Source organism: Mauremys reevesii, linkage group 9 (genome assembly GCF_016161935.1).
Source record: "Mauremys reevesii isolate NIE-2019 linkage group 9, ASM1616193v1, whole genome shotgun sequence".
Taxonomy (NCBI): Eukaryota; Metazoa; Chordata; order Testudines; family Geoemydidae; genus Mauremys; species Mauremys reevesii.
In genome coordinates this window covers 63,508,544-63,528,421 of record NC_052631.1, presented here as the reverse complement: position 1 = coordinate 63,528,421, position 19,878 = coordinate 63,508,544, and the positions used below count along the sequence as shown (strand labels likewise).

The following is a 19,878-nucleotide window of genomic DNA, read 5'->3' as shown; positions in this document are numbered from 1 at the left end:
TGAGACACCCAGGCTTAACTATGATTCCTCCAACCCACTCCTCAAAAACCTACATATGGTTAAATCATTCAATAAATAAAATAAGCCAAGTAACGCACCAAAACACTTGGTTGGTTGGTTGGTTTTCAAATGTGGGTGCCGAGAGTTAAATTTAGGCATCTAAATCCTGTAGTAATTTGATTAGTAAGAAACCATGAACAAAGTATTGCAAAGTGGTTTAATCAGACAAAAAGCTAAGGCACGAAGTCTGGGATGGGTCTCAAGTTCTCTCAGACGCTGGGTGTATTTAGATTTGGACAGGTTGGGTCAGGCTCATTTTAAATACATCTTCATTACTTCTGGGTGCAAATACATCACCTAAGCACAGATACTCAGTTTAGGTGCATCTACATCTTTAAACCAATGTCCACAAGTGAAGATAACCCACTTATAACAAAAAAGGCACTTAGACCTGTGCTTATCTTCAAAATGTGAGTATTTCCATTGTCAGATTACTCAAATGCTTAAAGTTAGGTACATGCTTAAGTGCTTTGCTTAGTGTTTTGATAATTCAGGGCCATATTTAGGACCACAATAAGTGTTATGGTCTGAAGCACTGATTACATGTATGTGCAATTGCGTGTCAATAGATAAACTGTAGAACTGATTGTGGAAAAAAATCCTGCAGAAACTTTTGACTTTTCCTCAAAACAACACACACGTGCATGTGCACACACAAACACACACACACACACACACATCTCAAAACTTTTCAGGTTGTCTTGTGGGGGATAGGAGGAATTAAAAATTTTAAAGCAAAATTTTTCATTTAGCCTAAAAAGAGTTGATGGTAAGTTTTCAACCAGCACTAGTGCACAGCTCCAACATATCCACAATGCAATGGCTGGAAGCTGAAGCTAGAGAAATTCAGACTGGACATAAAGGTGCAAAGTTTAATGGTGAGAGTAATTAACCACTGGAACACTATACCAAAGGCTGTGGTGGAATCTTCATCACTGACAATCTTTAAATCAAGACAGGATGTTTTTCTGAAAGATCTGCTCTAGGAATTATTGTGAGGGAAGCTCTCCGGCCTGTATTACACAGGAGGTCAGACTAGATGATCACAATGGTCCCTTCTGGCCTGAAATCTATCAGTCTTCTTGAAAATGTAACCAAGCGTTATTCAATAGCCTCTGATCATTTTCCTCCTCCTCTTCCCTCCCCATCAACCTGCCTCTCCCCAACCCACCCAGAAATACCACTGGGGTCATTTGTTACTGGAATTTGATTTGATTTGCAATTCTGTTTGTTGCATTAAAATTAAATGCCCACTTACTCTGGATGTCTAGTTTCAGGGAGGTTTCATTCCAGCTGACTTGATTGCTGACTTCGCAGGTGTACACCCCATTGTCAGACAGTGCTGTGTTCAGTATACATAAAATGCTGTCATTCTGAAAGAGCAGGAAGCGACTGTCTTCAGGGAGACGCTTGCCATCCTTCTTCCACCGATAGGAATCAACTTTCCCTACTGGCACCTTACAGACAAATTCGATGGTGGAGCCCACCAAGGAAGAGTTGCTCCGGAGTTCTGGCTGAGACAAGGGCTCTGGACAAGAGGAAACATTAACATTTCCAAATAAGGCCTTTGTTTTTAAGGGTTTATTAATTTCATTGGGTGGGGGAAGGGGGTTAGCAATTAGAGTTTTATATAAAATTGGGGTTTTTTTTGGTCTCTGTACATATTGTAATGAGTACTCTCTTTGTAATGTATCTTAGTGCCTTTTAACCAGAGGCACCGGAATGGGGGGCTGGAAGGATGGGAGCGTGGATCTCCCACTTTTTACCAGCCATAAGGACAAGTGACAGGGAGGGGGGAGGCAGAGAGGAGCGAGTGAGAAGGGGCCACAGGGAAAGGGCAGGGCCACAGTTCAGGTGCCAGTGGCCACCCCACTTTTAGGGACCTGCTGCCGCTCCTGATTTTAGCATGGTACTGTTTCAAACAGCATCACATTAAAAAATACATTATGGAACCTTTAGTGGCCACCAGCAAGGTTTACACAGACCATTTAATGTAGAGCACATTAATGCACTTCAGCATCACACCCCCATAGTCCTCATTACTGCTCCATGTAAACAAGCCCTTGGATACAAGTAACTACTTCTGACGTTTACTGGATAAACTGATTTGGGTATTTTTTAAATCAAGGTGTTTTAATCAGTATTTATCACTTAAAATTAAAAATCAGAAGACCTAATTATACAACTAGGTTGTTCCTAGAAGCCAAAACTGTAGAAGTATTTGAAGGAATGCATCAAGATATCACTTGGTTATTAATAGATTGAACACTAAGAAGGAAACAAATTAAATAGCACCAGACAGCTCATAAAATTTACTCAGAGTCAACTTTTAGCATCATTATGGGACACATCCCGCACTCATTTAAATCAGTGTTAAAGACCCTATTGAAATCAAAGGTTCAGGATCAGTCCTTAAAGCACAGTAAATTCTTTAGCAATGTTAACTCGGTTTGATTGCACACACATAGTGCGCGCAATTACTCTATGGCATGGTACCTGGGATGTTAACTTTAATGCCTTAAGATAGCCACAAGTTACAGCAGGATTTAAGTTTCTAGGCTGCAATAATAATTGTAGCTGACTACATACCACTTACATAGGCTCACAGAATCACTAACCACACCTCTACTTTCTTGGCCTAACATCACCTCAGCATTAGAGAAAGCTATAAGGGAACAGAGATTTGCCCAGCTCCCCTGCTCCGTCTTTCTGCTGTGTTCCCCCTTTGCCAGTGTAAGGCCATTAGCACCGTTCCACCACAGTTTGTCCTTTATATGTCTGTAGACTGATGCTAATACACAGCTCCCTTCCTTCAATTCAATACACACAATAATGGAACATTACTACACTCCAGCTCCAGTTCAGCAAAGTCACTAAGCATGTGGTTTACTTTAAGCACCTGCTGAAATCCCCTTTATTTCAATGGGAGTTGAATGTCTTGCTGAGTAGGAGCCTTTAACAAATGAACAATTATTACAATCGGTAACTCTCCGACGACTTTCATGCAGTATGACTGATAATGCATTAGATCAAATCCATATTGACTATTTCTTATTAAGATTATACTTCATAAATAAAACCATCAAGTGGCTACTTGCATTGTTCATCTGTCATTGGTCAAATAAAAGCCAATACAGTTAAAAAGTCCCACTAATTATTATGTATATTGCAGTAGCACTTACAAGCCTCCAATAATGGCCCAGGACCCCACTGGGCTTGGCACTGTACAAACACAGAACAAAAAGACCGTCCCTGACAAAGAGTTTATAATCTCACTCCTAGTTTCCAACCAAAGCAGAATTATGCACTTTTTTAAAATTACTTCTGTATTTGCAGGAAGGAAGCAGAGTAGCTTTACATAATACTACGCAGCTTCAAAAACCAAGAGAATAAAAAAAGGTACTTGCCTCTAAGGTCATTAAAAATTAGTGCAACATTTCTGCCAAAAATTCCCACCCTCAAATGATCACAATAACACTTGGCAAAACTGGGCAAGTGCGGTGCGGTTTAAAAACAACGTTTCAGGAAATAAAAACCCCTCAGTATTTTATATATATATATATATATATATATAAATAAAACCTAACTCAAAGCTTAGCAGTGCGAACAAAAGAACTCCTGTCTCTAAATAAGCCACTGCACAAAAAGACGAGTCATGGTGCCGAGTCCTGTTTGGAAGGAAATTCCCCATCATAATCAGAAGGGTAACTTCCCATTCATGCTCCATCTATATGACACTTCCTGATTGCTATGCAACTATGCAAATCTATAGGTGCATCATGGGAAAGTGAAATGTAGAGTTGCAGAGCTGTATTGCTGCCTTTTCCATGGGATATGTTGTGCATTCTTATCTAATTCAGTGGTTGAATAAGAATTAGTATAGAAATGGAGAAAGTTATCAAGACCAGTGAGGGTGGCACTTACCAATAACCTCCAGCTGGAACCACTTAGTTTCCTGGGAGTTTGTTCTAAAACTGTACATTCCTCCATCTCCCAACTGCAATTTTATTTGGAGAGTCCAATGGGTTTTGCTGAACTCAACGTTCCCATTATATGAAGGATGTAAATCAACTTTTGATTGCTCCTTATAATATACTATGATGGACAGAACTGTAGAGGAGACATTTTTATAATCCCAGCGTACAATCCCAGTGCTAAAATTCAGGCCTGGTGGAGAGAACACCACAGTGCAGCCTACAGCAGAAATTAGCCTGTCTGATGTCGGTGTAAGATTGGCAGAGTAACATGGAGAAAGAGTCCGTGCTGAAAGACAGGAACACAGGATATTTCAGGTTAATTATTGTTCTGCATGATCATTCATGTGGGGAAAGCTGGGGATCTAACCCGTGTGCCCACAAAAAGTGCTCCAGCTCAGCTGTACTGTGAGTCATGCCAAGACTAGAGTGAACTGGAGCTCTGTGAACCGCAGGCTGATTTTTTTTGACTCACTGGCAATCAGGAAATAAAAATTCATTTTGGTTTAATGCAAACAACATTTTTCAAAATATTTGGTAATCAAACAAATTTGAAATACTATTTTAATTCCGACCATTTTGAGGTGGGGGGTGGGGTTGGGGGCTAAAATTAAGTTAGACAGGGCTAGAGCCCATTCATATGAAGAAACTCACACAGGGGCCAGGAAAATCCAAAGTTCCTTCCTCTGAACCAGTCAATTTTTTTCTGATGAAGAAACCAGGATAAAAAGAGTGTCATGCGAGTCATCACTAAAAGAGGCAGGAGCTGATACTTGAAAAATGGGAGTGCTAGACAGAAGTGTATTTCTTTGGCTGGTGCTAGTTACTGCTTGGGTAAGTGCACTCCAAAAAAAAGGGGGGGGGCCTGGAATGTGTGCTTTGTGTGCCCCTTACAGGCGACAAGGAGGATTAGTAAGTGTAGACATTCCCTTAGCTTGAGAGGTGTCCCTAATACTATTGGATGTATGGCCCAGAGGCTCAGCTGATGTAAATTGGCATCTGGCTGTACATAATTTATCAGTTTGGGTGCATTGTTAGATTGATTCTCAGCACACTGTTATTGGGACACCTTCCTGGACAGTGCGGGGCAAATGCACTAACTTGAAGGACTTTTTTTTTTTTTATAAATACCTTCCCTAAAAGTCAGGAAATTCCATTGTTACAACATCCATAACCATGGAACTCAGCTACATTACACATACATGATACATATCCATTAAACAGCATTGGTCAGTAATGAGCTACTACTACATGGGTCCCCACTCTGCCTTCAGCTACCTCTCTGCAACCCCACCATTGGCTTCACTAAAATAAACCATGATTGTTTGTATCTGAAAGCAGAATTTGAGCTGCCATCTGCAAAAGGAGCCCTTCAACATTGCTACGGGAACCATGACTTACATTTTAAAGTTATTAGTGATTTTGGGTGTGGGCCCTCCAAACTGAGTGCTGCCCTCCGAAAAGCTGATCCCTTTAAGGTGTCTTCTGTCAAGCACCTAAGGTCAGAGGCACCTAAAAATATTAGGAGTACTTGTGGCACCTTAGAGACTAACCCATACCAACTGTCAGAAGCCAATCAATTGAGATGAGCTATCATCAGCAGGAGAAAAAAAAACTTTTGAAGTGATAATCGAGATGACCCATAGAAGGTGTGAGGATACTTAACATGGGGAAATATATTTAATTAGGGTAATGGCCCAAACATTTCCAGTCTCTGTTCAAACCTAAGTTAATTGTATCTAATTTGCATATTAATTCAAGTTCAGCAGTCTCTGAAACACAGATCTCAGGAGACAGACCAGTCCTCACTTACAGACAGCCCCCCACCTGAAGCAAATACTCACCAGCAACCGCACACCATACAACATAAACACTAACCCAGGAACCTATCCTCGCAACGAAGACCGATGCCAACTCTGTCCACATATCTATTCAAGGGACACCATCATAGGTCCTAATGACATCAGCCACACCATCAGGGGCCCATTCACCTGAACATCTACCAATGTGATATATGCCATCATGTGCCAGCAATGCCCCTCTGCCATATACATTGGCCAAACTGGATAGTCTCTACGAAAACGAATAAATGGACACAAATCTGAAATCAGGAATCATAACATCCAAAAACCAGTGGGAGAACACTTCAATCTCTCTAACCAGTCAGTGACAGACTTGAAGGTGGCAATTATACAACAAAAAAACTTCAAAAACAGACTCCAAAGAGACTGCTGAACTTGAATTGAGTTTTTTTTCTCCTGCTGATGATAGCTCATCTTAATTGATTGGCCTCTGACAGTTGGTATGGGTACTTCCACCTTTTCATGTTCTCTGTATGTATAAATATCTTCTTGCTGTATGTTCCAGTCTATGTATCCGATGAAGTGGCTGTAGCCCACAAAAGCTTATGCTCAAATAAATTTGTTAATCTCTAAAGTGCCACAAATACATCTGTTCTTTTTGCGGATACAGACTAACACGGTTGCTACTCTGAAACCTAAAAATATTAGTTGATTTTGGGCCTTATCTTTAGAATTTCCTCACTGTGGTGCTTATATTCTAAACTCGAACACTGCAATGAACAAGAACTGTGATGTGGCATTATGCAGTAGCTTTCAAGCACTGGTATGTATTTTTGTCTATGTAATAATTGGAGATATACCAATCTCCTAGAACTGGAAGGGACCTTGAAAGGTCATTGAGTCCAGCCCCCTGCCTTCACTAGCAGGACCAATTTTTGCCCCAGATCCCTAAGAGGCCTCCTCAAGGATTGAACTCACAATCCTGGGTTTAGCAGGCCAATGCTCAAACCACTGAGCTATCCCTCCCCCCATGATGTGCATGCTGACAGCTTGAATTTGTGTTTACCTGTAACATGTGTGATGCTTACTGCTGGAATTTCACGGACCCAGATCAGCACCGTGAGGAGAAAACAAACCAGCAGCTATGAGGAAGACACAAAGTTGTTTTAGTGAAAAGTTAGTAAAATATTTAAAGGATTGTGTGTAGAACCATACATTTATACAGTGCTTCCTGAAGATTAAGATAAACTACTTGCGCCATAAAAACAGAAATCTCCAAAATTCTGCAAAGCCATTTTATAAGGTCGTTGTCAGAGTAACGTGTAAGCGAAATGATAGCTATAATATGTATAATACTTGTGCATATACAAATTCATTGGCTAGGCAAACTTATAAACTAAGGTGACAAGGGTGTTATTTCTAAAACCACAATCCCGCAAAGATAGTTAGGCGTGTGCTTAGCTATATGACTGGAGTAATCCCACGGAAGCAAATAGGAGCACTTGCAGAGTGTAATGTTAAGCGGGTTGATCCCGGTGCAGTTCATTGCAGGATTGGTGCACCTTGGTCCTGCCTCTCCTCTGCCTATGGCATACAATAGCTGAGTCTCCCTTGGTCTAATTTCCACTGTTGGGTTTGATGAGGGATAGTATCAATGAGGCAGGTGGCGTTGGTGACCCCTTCTGGCCTTAAACCAATGTTTCCCAAACTGTGGGTCACAACCCCACACGGGGTCATGCCATCAGCAAATGGGGTTGCGGTTGTGCAGAGGATACCACGCAGCATGATTGCTCATGTACAGTGCATGCAAGGTCACGATGCACGAAAGATGTGATTTTGCTCTACAAAATGGCATCCTCCATGATGTCTGGGGTCCTGGGAGGAAATAATTAATTAAAATGGGGTCGTGCTGGCAAAAAGTTCAGGAACCCCTGCCTTAAACTCCATGATTAAGACCTAAATAATCCTTCACTCTACATCCCTCCCTCAAAACTAATAAAAAAGAACCATATTTCCAGACTCATCTGGATGAAACACATTTGGCATGGCTAGGCCAAGATGCTTGGATATTGTATGAAGCAAAGAAGAGAGGTGTTTCAGACAGAAGCACCAGCTTGCTTTTGCAATGCCCCTCTCTTCAGATTAACGCGTAAAATTTGCCCCGAGCTTTAAAAAAGTAAGTTCTACTGTGGACTAAGATGTGGCATGTGAAATTTCAAAGAGATGTTTGATTTTGGAGAAATTAGGCTAGGGAAGTATGCGTGCACATAAAGACTTTTCTTATAACAGGAATCTAATGCCAGCCTTAACCACAGAGAGATGACATCTCCCAATAACACAATAGCAAGCTGTTTGCACATTTAAAATACCATACTATGCAAAGTGTAATTTCTTATTTGTTTTAATGCTTGCACAACAGTTTATTTTTCTCTTTAAAATCTGGAATTTTAGACAGGCCTCAGCCTGATTGCAGAGGCCACACTGAGCCTACCATTTCGAGTGTGTGCACAAGTGCATTTCTTTGACCCTTACAGTCACATGACTTACACCCAGTTAGAAACCTAACCATGTGGCTCACTGATGCAATCAAATAGACAGACTTTAGGGGAAAAACTCTGCCCTGAAATATTCACAAAAAAACTTTGCAGCAAATAAATATGCTTGAAGTTTTGTACCATTCACTTTTTTTTAAAAGAGTTGCAACACTCATTTCCTACTTTCAGAGCACTTTACTTTTTAATCTTTGGGCCAAATCCTGCAAACACTTGAATACATAAATATATACTTAATTTTACTCACATAAAATCAAAGTGCTTAAATGTTTGCAGCCATTCTTAAATATGAAGTGCGGGTGCAAGGGTTGCAGTTTTACTAAATCCTGCAAGCACTTCTTTACATGCTTAACTTTATGCATGCAGGAAATGCCAGCTACACATGCAGGATCTGGCCCTAAAGTTCCGCAGAGAAGTATTTTTTGGGGGGGGGGGATCAGAAAATGAGAAGACTGCAAGAGGATGTTGTAATTATTAAATATGAATGAAAGCGTAGATGGCTCAGACACTTTAGAATGTGCCAAGTTTATCTCTAGTATAAACTCTGTTGAAATTAATGGAGGATGGATTTAACATGAATATCTTTATTGTGGCATATTACATACTTAAGTGTCAGCAGTTTTTAATAAAAGACAAATAATTCTGGCAGATGCCCAATAGCTTCAAGACATGCCTGCACAGGTGAGTAGCCGCTAGCAGAACGCATTTTCAGAGTATACCACATGATTTATTTACTGTGTAATTGGCACACACCCAGGGCCAGCTCCAGTCCCTAGCGCGCCAAGCGCGTGCTTGTGGTGGCGTGCCGCAGGAGGGCGGCAAGCGGCTCCGGTGGACCTCCCACAGGCATGCCTGCAGAGGGTCTGCTGGTCCCGCGGCTCCGACAATCACCAAAGCGCCCCCCGCGGCGTGCCACCCTGCTTGGGGCAGCGCAATTCCTAGAGCCGCCCCTGCACACACCCAACCTGCAGGATGCCGAAGATGACTTCCATTCTGAAATCTGCTTATTTCCAGTGTAATATGTGAGGAGTTCTGTGCTGCTCCCAGCTTCTGACTTTGGGGCAAGGTGATTAAGATAACAAAAGTCTTGTCATAAAATTAAATTAGGATCCTTAGATGATCCTGAAAGAGTTGCCAAGCACTCCAGTTAAAAGACTGGAAAAAAAGGGTAGGAATAAATGGTGAGAATGGAGAGAGGTAAACAGTGGTGTTCCCCAGGGGTCTGTACTGGGACCAGGGCTGTTCAACATATTCACAAATGATCTGGAAAATGAGGTAAACAGTGAGGTGGCAAAATTTGGAGGTGATACAAAATTACTCAAGATAGTTAAGTCCAAAGCTGATTGCAAAGAGTTACAAAGGAATCTCACAAAACTGGGTGGCTGGGCAACACAATGGCAAGTGAAATTCAATGTTGATAAATGCAAAAATAATGCACATAGCAAAACATAATCCCAACTACATACAAAATGATGGGGTCTAAATTAGCTATTATCCATCAAGAAAGATTTTGGAGTCATTGTGGATAGTTCTCTGAAAACATCTGCTCAATATGAAGTGGCAGTCAAAAAAGCTAACAGAATATTGGGAATCATTAGAAAAAGGATAGATAATTTGACAGAAAAATATCATATTGCCTGTATATAAATCCATGGCAAGCTCACATATTGAATACTGCATGCAGAATTGATCACCCCAGCTCAAAAAAGATATATTGGAATTGGAAAGTGTACAGAGAAGGGCAACAGAAATGATTAGGGGTATGGAACACTTTGTGTATGAGCTGAGATTAAAAAAACTGGGACTTTTCAGCTTGGACAAGAGATGACTAAGGGGGTATATGATAGAGGTCCATAAAATCATGAATGGTGTGGAGAAATTAAATAAGGAAGTGTTATTTATTCCTTCACATAACACAAGAACGAGGGGTCACCCAATGAAATTAATAGGCAGCAGATTTAAATTAAACAAAAGAAAGTATTTCTTTACAGTCAACCTGTGGAATGCTTTCCCAGAGGATATTATGAAGGCCAAAACTATAAAAGGGTTCCAATAAGAACTAGATAAGTTCATGGAGAATAGATCCATCAATGGCTGTATTAGGCAGGGAGGGGCAGGGACGTAACACCATGTTCTGCGTATCCCTAACCTCTGTTTGCCAGAAGCTGGGAATGGGCAATACGGGATGGATCACTTGACGACTGCCTGTTCTGTTCATTCCCTTTGAAGCACCTGGTATTGGCCATGATTGGAAGACAGGATACTGAAGTAGATTGATGATTGGTTTTACCCAGTATGGCCATTCTGATGTTCTTACATAGAATCCAGATGTATCTGCCCCCTGCTGTAACCCACTAGACCAGACAAGGTGGGCAAACTTTTTGGCCTGAGGGCCACATCGGGGTTCCAAAACTGCATGGAGGGCCGGGTAGGGAAGGCTGTGCCTCCCCAAACAGCCTGGCCTCTGCCCCCTCCCACTTCCAACCCCCTGACTGCCCCCCTCAGAACTCCCAATACATCCAACCACCCCTGCTCCTTGTCCCCTAACTGCCCCCTCCCCCTAACTGCCCCCCTGAGACTCCACTCGCATTCAACCCCCCCGCTCCCTGTCCACCCCGACCCCTATCACACCCCCTCCTCCTGACAGGCCCCCTGGGACTCCCACACCTATCCAACCCCTCCTGCTCCCTGTCCCCTGACTGCCCCCCAGGACCTCTTACCCCTTATCCAACCCCTCCCCGCCGGCTCCTCACCCCCTTACCACGTCGCTCAGAGCAGTATGTCTGGCAGCTGCGCCACCTGCCTGGACCCAGCCACGCTGCTGCACTGCCCGGCAGGAGTTCAGAGCCCTGCCGCCCAGAGCACTGGCAGCATGGTGACCTAAGGCTGCTGGGAAGGGGCGACAGCAGGGGAGAGACTGGGGGCTAGGCTCATAAAAACATAAGAACAGCCACACCGGGTCAGACCAAAGGTCCATCTAGCCCAGCATCTGTCTACCGACAGTGGCCAATGCCAGGTGCCCCAGAGGGAGTGAACCTAACAGGCAATGATCAAGTGAACTCTCTCCTGCCATCCATCTCCATCCTCTGACGAACAGAGGCTAGGGACACCATTCTTACCCATCCTGGCTAATAGCCATTTATGGACTTAGCCACCATGAATTTATCCAGTTCCCTTTTAAACTTTGTTATAGTCCTAGCCTTCACAACATCCTCAGGTAAGGAGTTCCACAAGTTGACTGTGCGCTGCGTGAAGAAGAACTTCCTTTTATTTGTTTTAAACCTGCTGCCTATTAATTTCATTCAGGGCCGCCCAGAGGGGGGGGCAAAGGGGGCAATTTGCCCCGGGCCCCGGGCTCCGCAGGGGCCCCCAAGAGAAGAGCGGAGGCTCCCGCCTCCACCCCTCTCCTGGAGCCTCAGCGCATCAAGCGCTGAGACTCCGGCCGAGCCCCTGAGCTCCGCCCCGAGCCGAGCCGCGTGGTGAGGGGGCGGGGCTGGGAGCTCCAACGGGGCCTGAGCCCCGCCCCACTCAGAGCGGCGTGGGGATGGGGCGGGACAGCTGCCTCCGCTCGGCGTGGAGCTCCCAGCCCCGCCCCCTCACCACGCGGCTCTGAGCGGGACGGAGCTCAGGCCCCGCCGGTGACGCGCTCGGTAAGGGGCCGGGGCCGGGAGGGCGGGAGAAGCCGGGGCCGCGGCCGGGAGGGGCCGGGGCTGGGCGGGCGGGCGAAGCCGGGGCCGGGGCCGCAGCCGGGAGGGCGGGCGGGCGGCCGGGCCGCGGCCGGGAGGGCGGGCGGCCGGGCCGCGGCCGGGAGGGCGGGCAAGCGGGCGGCCGGGCGGGTGGGAAGCCGGGCCGCGGCCGAGGACGGGCGGCCGGGCCGCGCCGGGCGGGCGGAGAAGCCGGGGCCGCGCCGGGCAGGCGGGAGAAGCTGGGGCCGGGCGGGCGGGGCGGGGAGAAGCGGGACCCGCCGCGAAGCACAGCCCAGTCTTGGCGGCGGGTGCCCCATCTGTTCGGGACCCGCGCGAAGTTCCCGAAGACCCGCGGCGTGGGGCTTCGGGGCACTTTGGCGGCAGGTCCCGGAACGGAAGGGCCCCCCACCGCGGAAGACCCCGGGCCCCCGGAATCCTCTGGGCGGCCCTGATTTCATTTGGTGACTCCTAGTTCTTGTATTATGGAGAGAGGTAAATACAAGAACTATTCCTTATCCACTTTCTCAACATTACTCATGATTTTATATACCTCTATCATATCCCCCCTTAGTCCTCTCTTTTCCAAGCTGAAGAGTCCCAGCCTCTTTAATCTTTCCTCGTATAGGACCCACTCCAAACCCCTAATCATTTTAGTTGCACTTTTCTGAACCTTTTCTAGTGCTAGAATATTTTTTTTGAGGTGAGGAGACCACATCTGTACACAGTATTCGAGATGTGGGTGTACCATGGATTTATATAAGGGCAATAAGATATTCTCCATCTTATTCTCTATCCTCTTTTTAATTATTCCTAACATCCTGTTTGCTTTTTTGTCCGCCTCTGCACACTGCATGGACATCTTCAGAGAACTATCCACGATGACTCCAAGATCTTTTTCCTGACTCGTTGTAGCTAAATTAGCCCCCATCATACTGTGTATATATAATTGGGGTTATTTTTCCCAATGTGCATTACTTTACATTTATCCACATTAAATTTCATTTGCCATTTTGTTGCCCAATCACTTAGTTTTGTGAGATCTTTTTGAAGTTCTTCACAATCTGCTTTGGTCTTAACTTATCTTGAGTAGTTTAGTATCATCTGCAAACTTAGCCACCTCACTGTTTACCCCTTTCTCCAGATCATTTATGAATAAATTGAATAGGATTGGTCCTAGGACTGACCCTTGGGGAACACCACTAGTTACCCCTCTCCATTCTGAGAATTTACCATTAATTCCTACCCTTTGTTCCCTGTCTTTTAACCAGTTCTCAATCCATGAAAGGACCTTCCCTTTTATCCCATGACAGCTTAATTTACGTAAGAGCCTTTGGTGAGGGACCTTGTCAAAGACTTTCCGGAAATCTAAGTACACTTTGTCCACCGGATCCCCCTTGTCCACATGTTTGTTGACCCCTTCAAAGAACTCTAATAGATTAGTAAGACATGATTTCCCTTTACAGAAACCATGTTGACTATTGGTCAACAGTTTATGTTTTTCTATGTGTCTGACAATTTTATTCTTTACTATTGTTTCAACTAATTTGCCCAGTACCGACGTTAGACTTACCGGTCTGTAATTGCCGGGATCAGCTCTAGAGCCCTTTTAAATATTGGCGTTACATTAGCTAACTTCCAGTCATGGGGTACCGAAGCTGATTTAAAGGACAGGTTACAAACCTTAGTTAATAGTTCCGCAACTTCACCTTTGAGTTCTTTCAGAACTCTTGGGTGAATGCCATCTGGTCCTGGTGACTTGTTAATGTTGAGTTTATCAATTAATTCCAAAACTTCCTCTAGTGACACTTCAATCTGTGACAGTTCCTCAGATTTGTCACCTACAAAAGCCAGCTCAGGTTTGGGAATCTCCCTAACATCCTCAGCCGTGAAGACTGAAGCAAAGAATCCTTTTGGTTTCTCCACAATGACTTTATCGTCTTTAAGCGCTCCTTTTTTATTTTGATCATCAAGGGGCCCCACTGGTTGTTTAGCAGGCTTCCTGCTTCTGATGTACTTAAAAAACATGTTGTTATTACCTTTGGAGTTTTTGGGTAGCCGTTCTTCAAACTCCTCTTTGGCTTTTCTTATTACACTCTTGCACTTAAGTTGGCAGTGTTTGTGCTCCTTTCTATTTGCCTCACTAGGATTTGACTTCCACTTTTTAAAGGAAGTCTTTTTATCTCTCACTGCTTCTTTTACATGGTTGTTAAGCCACGGTGGCTCTTTTTTAGTTCTTCTACTGTGTTTCTTAATTTGTGGTATCTATTGAAGTTGGGCCTCTATTATGGTGTCTTTAAAAAGGGCCCATGCAGCTTGCAGGGATTTCACTTTAGTCACTGTACCTTTTAACTTCTGTTTAACTAACCACCTCATTTTTGTATAGTTCCCCCTTTTGAAATTAAATGCCACAGTGTTGGGCTGTTGAGGTGTTCTTCCCACCACAGGGATGTTGAATGCTATTGTATTATGGTCACTATTTCCAAGCAGTCCTGCTATAGTTACTTCTTGGACCAGCTCCTGCGCGCCACTAGGATTAAATCTAGAGTTGCCTCTCCCCTTGTGGGTTCCTGTACCAGCTGCTCCATGAAGCAGTCATTTAAAGTATCGAGAAATTTTATCTCTGCATTTCATCCTGAAGTGAAATGTTCCCAGTCAATATGGGGATAATTGAAATCCCTCAGCCAGGAGCTCAAGGGCCAGGCAGGATGGTCTCATGGGCTGGATGTGGCCCGTGGTCCGTAGTTTGTCCACCTCTGCACTAGACCTCAGCTCCCCTCCCAGAGCTCAGCTCTAACTCAGGAGTTCTGATGGGTTCTCTCTTGCTGCAGAGTTAGTAACAAAGTAAGAATACACATTAACATTGTAAACCTAACTAGTGTCCCTTAAGTGATTTGCCACAAGATATCAAAACGTTAGAATTAGAGCTGAGTGGGTCTAATATTCATTTAGTTTTCTTTCTTTTATATGGGAATTAGATGCAGTGCTCCTGCCAGCTAATTGCTAAGTTATCTGCCAAAAAAACTAGTTTTCAAGTGCCTAAGTAGCCCCTGGAATCACAAAGTTGTCCCCCTCCCCCCATCTGAAATGATGACTCATTTCCCCGCTAACTATTCCACTCTGAGACGGTCACGGCCTCAGCCAGGTTTTACTTCGCAGCTACTTCTCTCCGCGGAGGTCACCGCAGACGCTGTGCCCCCCCCCCCCGCCCGCGATGGCTCAGCCCGGCAGGGGTTTCCCCGCGCTGACCCGGGGAGAACGGCAGCCAGCCCCGCCCCGGAGCCAGGCACGGCTGGGAGCGGAGCAAGGCGCGGGGCTCTCACCTGAGCTCCGGAACGCTCCATGATGCCTGACTCAGCTCGCCGGCAGCCGCGCAGCGCGATCAGCTGATCCACACCTCGCACCTCCCAGTTGCAGCCCCACGAACTTCCTCCAGCCCGGAGCCGAGCCGAGCCTGGCCTGCTCCGCCCGAGAGCCAAGCCGCGGTACCACTCGGCTCGCCTGAGGAATCAGTGAAGTAAACAATGGCTTATTGTCTCACTTTGGGAAGGAGGCGGGCCGGTGCCACTTGTCCACCAGGAAGTTTCTTGCATCTTCTTCTAGTGTGAATTGTTAGACCAGAGGTAGCCCTAACATCAAATATAGAATCACGACATTCCTCTCACACATTAGAAGCTTCTTTTTGGGGGGCGGGGGGGAGAACCGACACAAAATGCATTTATGGAAAGATTGCAATTTACATTTGCGTAGCTAGAGCCCAAGGCTTTGTTCCCAGCTTTGTCTCACACATTTGACATGGTCCCTGGCAGGTCATCTAAACTCTGGCTAAAATTTTCACACTAGAAAATGCCTGAGTCAGGCCACAAAATAAGAAGCCTTGTTTTTAGGAGGTGCTAAGCACATGCAGCTCCAGTGAGGTTAACTTTAAGACCAAAATAATCATTTTTCCATGCCCAATGTGAAATTTCTCAATACTTTAAATGACTGCTTCTTGGAGCAGCTGGTACTGGAACCCACAAGGGGAGAGGCAACTCTCAATTTAGTCCCAAGTGGAGTGCAGGATCTGGTCCAAGATGTAACTATAACAGGACCATTTGGAAATAGTGACCATAGTATAACAACATTTAACATCCCTGTGGTGGGAAGAACATCTCAACAGCCCAACACTGTGGCATTTAATTTCAAAAAGGGGAACTATGCAAAAATGAGGGGATTAGTTAAACAGAAATTAAAAGGTACAGTGACTAAAGTGAAATCCCTGCAAGTTGCATGGGTGCTTTTTAAAGACACCATAACAGAGGCCCAACTTCAATGTATACCCCAAATTAAGAAACACAGTAAAAGAACTAAAAAAGAGCCACCGTGGCTTAACAACAATGTAAAAGAAGCAGTGAGAAATAAAAAGGCATCTTTTAAAAAGTGTAAGTCAAATCCTAGTGAGGTAAATAGAAAGGAGCATAAACACTGCCAGATTAAGTGTAAAAATGTAATAAGAAAAGCCAAAGAGGAGTTTGAAGAATGGCTAGCCAAAAACTCAAAAGGTAATAACAAAATGTTTTTTAAGAACATCAGAAGAAGGAAGCCTGCTAAACAACCAGTGGGGCCCCTGGATAATCAAGATGTGTTCCATTCTATGCATCTGAAGAAGTGAGCTCTAGCTCACGAAAGCTCATGCTTAAATAAATTTGTTAGTCTTTAAGGTGCCACAAGTACTCCTGGTTTTTTTGCGGATACAGACTAACACGGCTGCTACTCTGAAACCTGTCAAGATGCAAAAGGAGCACTTAAAGATGATAAAGTCATTGCGGAGGAACTAAACAAATTCTTTGCTTCAGTCTTCATGGCTGAGGATGTCAGGGAGATTCTCAAACCTGAGCTGGCTTTTGTAGGTGACAAATCTGAGGAACTGTCACAGTTTGAAGTCTCACTAGAGGAGGTTTTGGAATTAATTGATAAACTTAACAGTAACAAGTCACCAGGTCCAAATGGCATTCACCCAAGAGTTCTGAAAGAACTCAAAGGTGAAGTTGCGGAACTATTAACTAGGATTTGTAACTTGTCCTTTAAATCGGCGTCTGTACACAGAGGCTGGAAGATAGCTAATGTAACCCCAATATTTAAAAAGGGCTCTAGAGGTGATGCTGGCAATTACAGACCAGTAAGTCTAATGTCAGTACCGGGCAAATTAGTCGAAACAATAGTAAAGAATAAAATTGTCAGACACCTAGAAGAACATAAATTGTTGGGCAAAAGTCAACATGGTTTCTGTAAAGGGAAATCGTGTCTTACTAATCTATTGGAGTTCTCTGAAGGGGTCAACAAACATGTGGACAAGGAGGATCCAGTGGACATAGTGTACTTAGATTTCCAGAAAGCCTTTGACAAGGTCCCTCAACAAAGGCTCTTATGTAAATTAAATTGTCATGGGATAAGAGGGAAGGTCCTTTCATGGATTGAGAACTGGTTAAAAGACAGGGAACAAAGGGTAGGAATTAATGGTAAATTCTCAGAATGGAGAGGGGTAACTAGTGGTGTTCCCCAAGGGTCAGTCCTAGGACCAATCCTATTCAACTTATTCATAAATGACCTGGAGAAAGGGGTAAACAGTGAGGTGGCAAAGTTTGCAGATGATACTAAACTGCTCAAGAGAGTTAGGACCAAAGCAGACTGTGAAGAACTTCAAAAAGATCTCACAAAGCTAAGTGATTGGGCAACAAAATGGCAAATGAAATTTAATGTGGATAAATGTAAAGTAATTCACATTGGGAAAAATAACTCCAATTATATATACACAGTATGATGGGGGCTAATTTAGCTACAACGAGTCAGGAAAAAGATCTTGGAGTCATCGTGGATAGTTCTCTGAAGATGTCCATGCAGTGTGCAGAGGCGGTCAAAAAAGCAAACAGGATGTTAGGAATCATTAAAAAGAGGATAGAGAATAAGATGGAGAATATCTTATTGCCCTTATATAAATTGATGGTACGCCCACATCTTGAATACTGTGTAGAGATGTGGTCTCCTCATCTCAAAAAAGATACACTGGCACTAGAAAAGGTTCAGAGAAGGGCAACTAAAATGATTAAGGGTTTGGAACCGGTCCCATATGAGGAAAGATTAAGAGGCTAGGACTTTTCAGCTTGGAATAGAGGAGACTAAGGGGGGATATGATAGAGGTATATAAAATCATGAGTGATGTGGAGAAAGTAGATAAGGAAAAGTTATTTACTTGTTCCCATAATACAAGAACTAGGGGCCACCAATTGAAATTAATGGGCAGCAGGTTTAAAACATATAAAAGGAAGTTCTTCTTCACATAGCCCACAGTCAAGCTGTGGAACTCCTTGCCTGAGGAGGTTGTGAAGGCTAGGACTATAACAGGGTTTAAAAGAAAACTGGATAAATTCATGGAGGTTAAGTCCATTAATGGCTATTAGCTAGGATGGGTAAGAATGGTGTCCCTAGCTTTTGTTTGTCAGAGGGTGGAGATGGATGGCAGGTGAGAGATCACTTGATCATTGCCTGTTAGGTTCACTCCCTCTGGGGCATCTGGCACTGGCCACTGTTGGTAGACAGGATACTATCTGTGGTCTGACCCAGTATGGCCATTCTTATGCTGTATTTTAATTTTGAGCTCAGTCTGCCACTAAATTAGGAGAGGTTCTTAAAAGGGAAAAAAAAATCTTAGTTGCAAGATTAAGTTAAATATTTTATTGAACAAATTTACAGGCACTTTTGCAACCTTTAAAAAAGGCACAATAAATTAGGTTAATAGCTAACACTGTACTGACAATGAAAAGTCTTTTTTTAAAAAGCATATAGGTGAGATTAAGTACAAGTTTGAATAAACACTAACAGGAAATCATTAATTGTATTGGTTCACAGGACAATAATATCAGAAGCAAATACTGGAAGGAAGTGATAAAATATTTTCTTTATTTAGATTTAAATCTACCAATCCAAAGCTCTAGGCACCCTTACATAATTAATTACACAATAAATACCATTGAGTCTCAGCAGCATTAAAATCAGTTCCACAGAAACTTGGCCAGCTGGCCACCTGTGGTGTTTAGATGTGCTTGTAATTATTAGAGCTGGGAGCACTGGCTGTTGGGAGTCTGAAAGGACAGGAAACAGGAAGGAGGGGGGAGGAGTTGAGGAGGCTGAGTGAGAGTTACAGAGGGTGCAGCAGCAGCTTGGTACAGAGGTTTCCACTGTAAAAATAAAGTCCTGTTGAAGTTGTTAGTGCCTTGCTTGGTTGATACAACACCACCTCTCCACATTGTTTCCAGAGCCCTTATCAGAGAGATGTCTTTTGCAGCATGCCTAGGAAGTTACCAAAGGTGGGCTATTTCGGACCAAGAGGAGCAGGTTCCAGAGCCTTCACAGAGAATGTCCTGCCAACTGCCCCGCCTCTTTTATAATGAGGGGGACCTAACCTGAATGCCCCTACTGACTGCAGCTCCAGCAGCATGGCACGGCAAGAGAAGCAATCCCTCAAGCAGGCCAGCACCAAGCCAGTTAGGCCTTTGTAGGTCATAACCAACACTCTAAACTCCACCCGGAGACCAAGAGGCAGTCAGTGCCGCTCTCCTGCTGACATAACTAATGCCACTGGTTGGGGATAGTTAATTATGTCGATGGCAGAGAGTGGCTACATGGGAGACCTTACAGTGATGCAGCTGCAGCGGTACAGTTGTGCTGCTGTTAAGTCTCTAGTGTAGACATAGCCACAGTCTCCAACTGGTTTTAAAGTGTAGCCGCCTGCGGAGTGTGCTGCAGTAGTCTAATCCTGAGATGACAAAAG

At 44.1% G+C, this 19,878-nt stretch overlaps 1 protein-coding gene across 8 annotated transcripts in view; it reads right to left on the bottom strand.

Annotated features, from left to right (window-relative positions):
* The window catches only part of LOC120371889 (hepatocyte cell adhesion molecule-like), a 29,949-nt gene extending 14,389 nt beyond the window's left edge, over positions 1 to 15,560 (bottom strand). For 7 of the 8 annotated variants that reach the window (XR_005584633.1, XR_005584634.1, XM_039488318.1 and 4 more), the window contains exons 1-4: positions 15,395 to 15,560; positions 6,903 to 6,978; positions 3,985 to 4,323; positions 1,319 to 1,588 (exon numbers count right to left, since the gene is read on the bottom strand). Coding sequence is in view for 6 of the 8 variants with exons in the window: in XM_039488318.1 (XP_039344252.1) it covers positions 1,319 to 1,588; positions 3,985 to 4,323; positions 6,903 to 6,978; positions 15,395 to 15,415 (706 nt within the window). In the remaining 2 variants the exon portion in view is untranslated. The remainder of the gene's footprint in view (positions 1 to 1,318; positions 1,589 to 3,984; positions 4,324 to 6,902; positions 6,979 to 15,394) is intronic. The other variant, XM_039488316.1, reaches the window with a different exon arrangement.
* Positions 15,561 to 19,878: the final 4,318 nt, after the last annotated feature.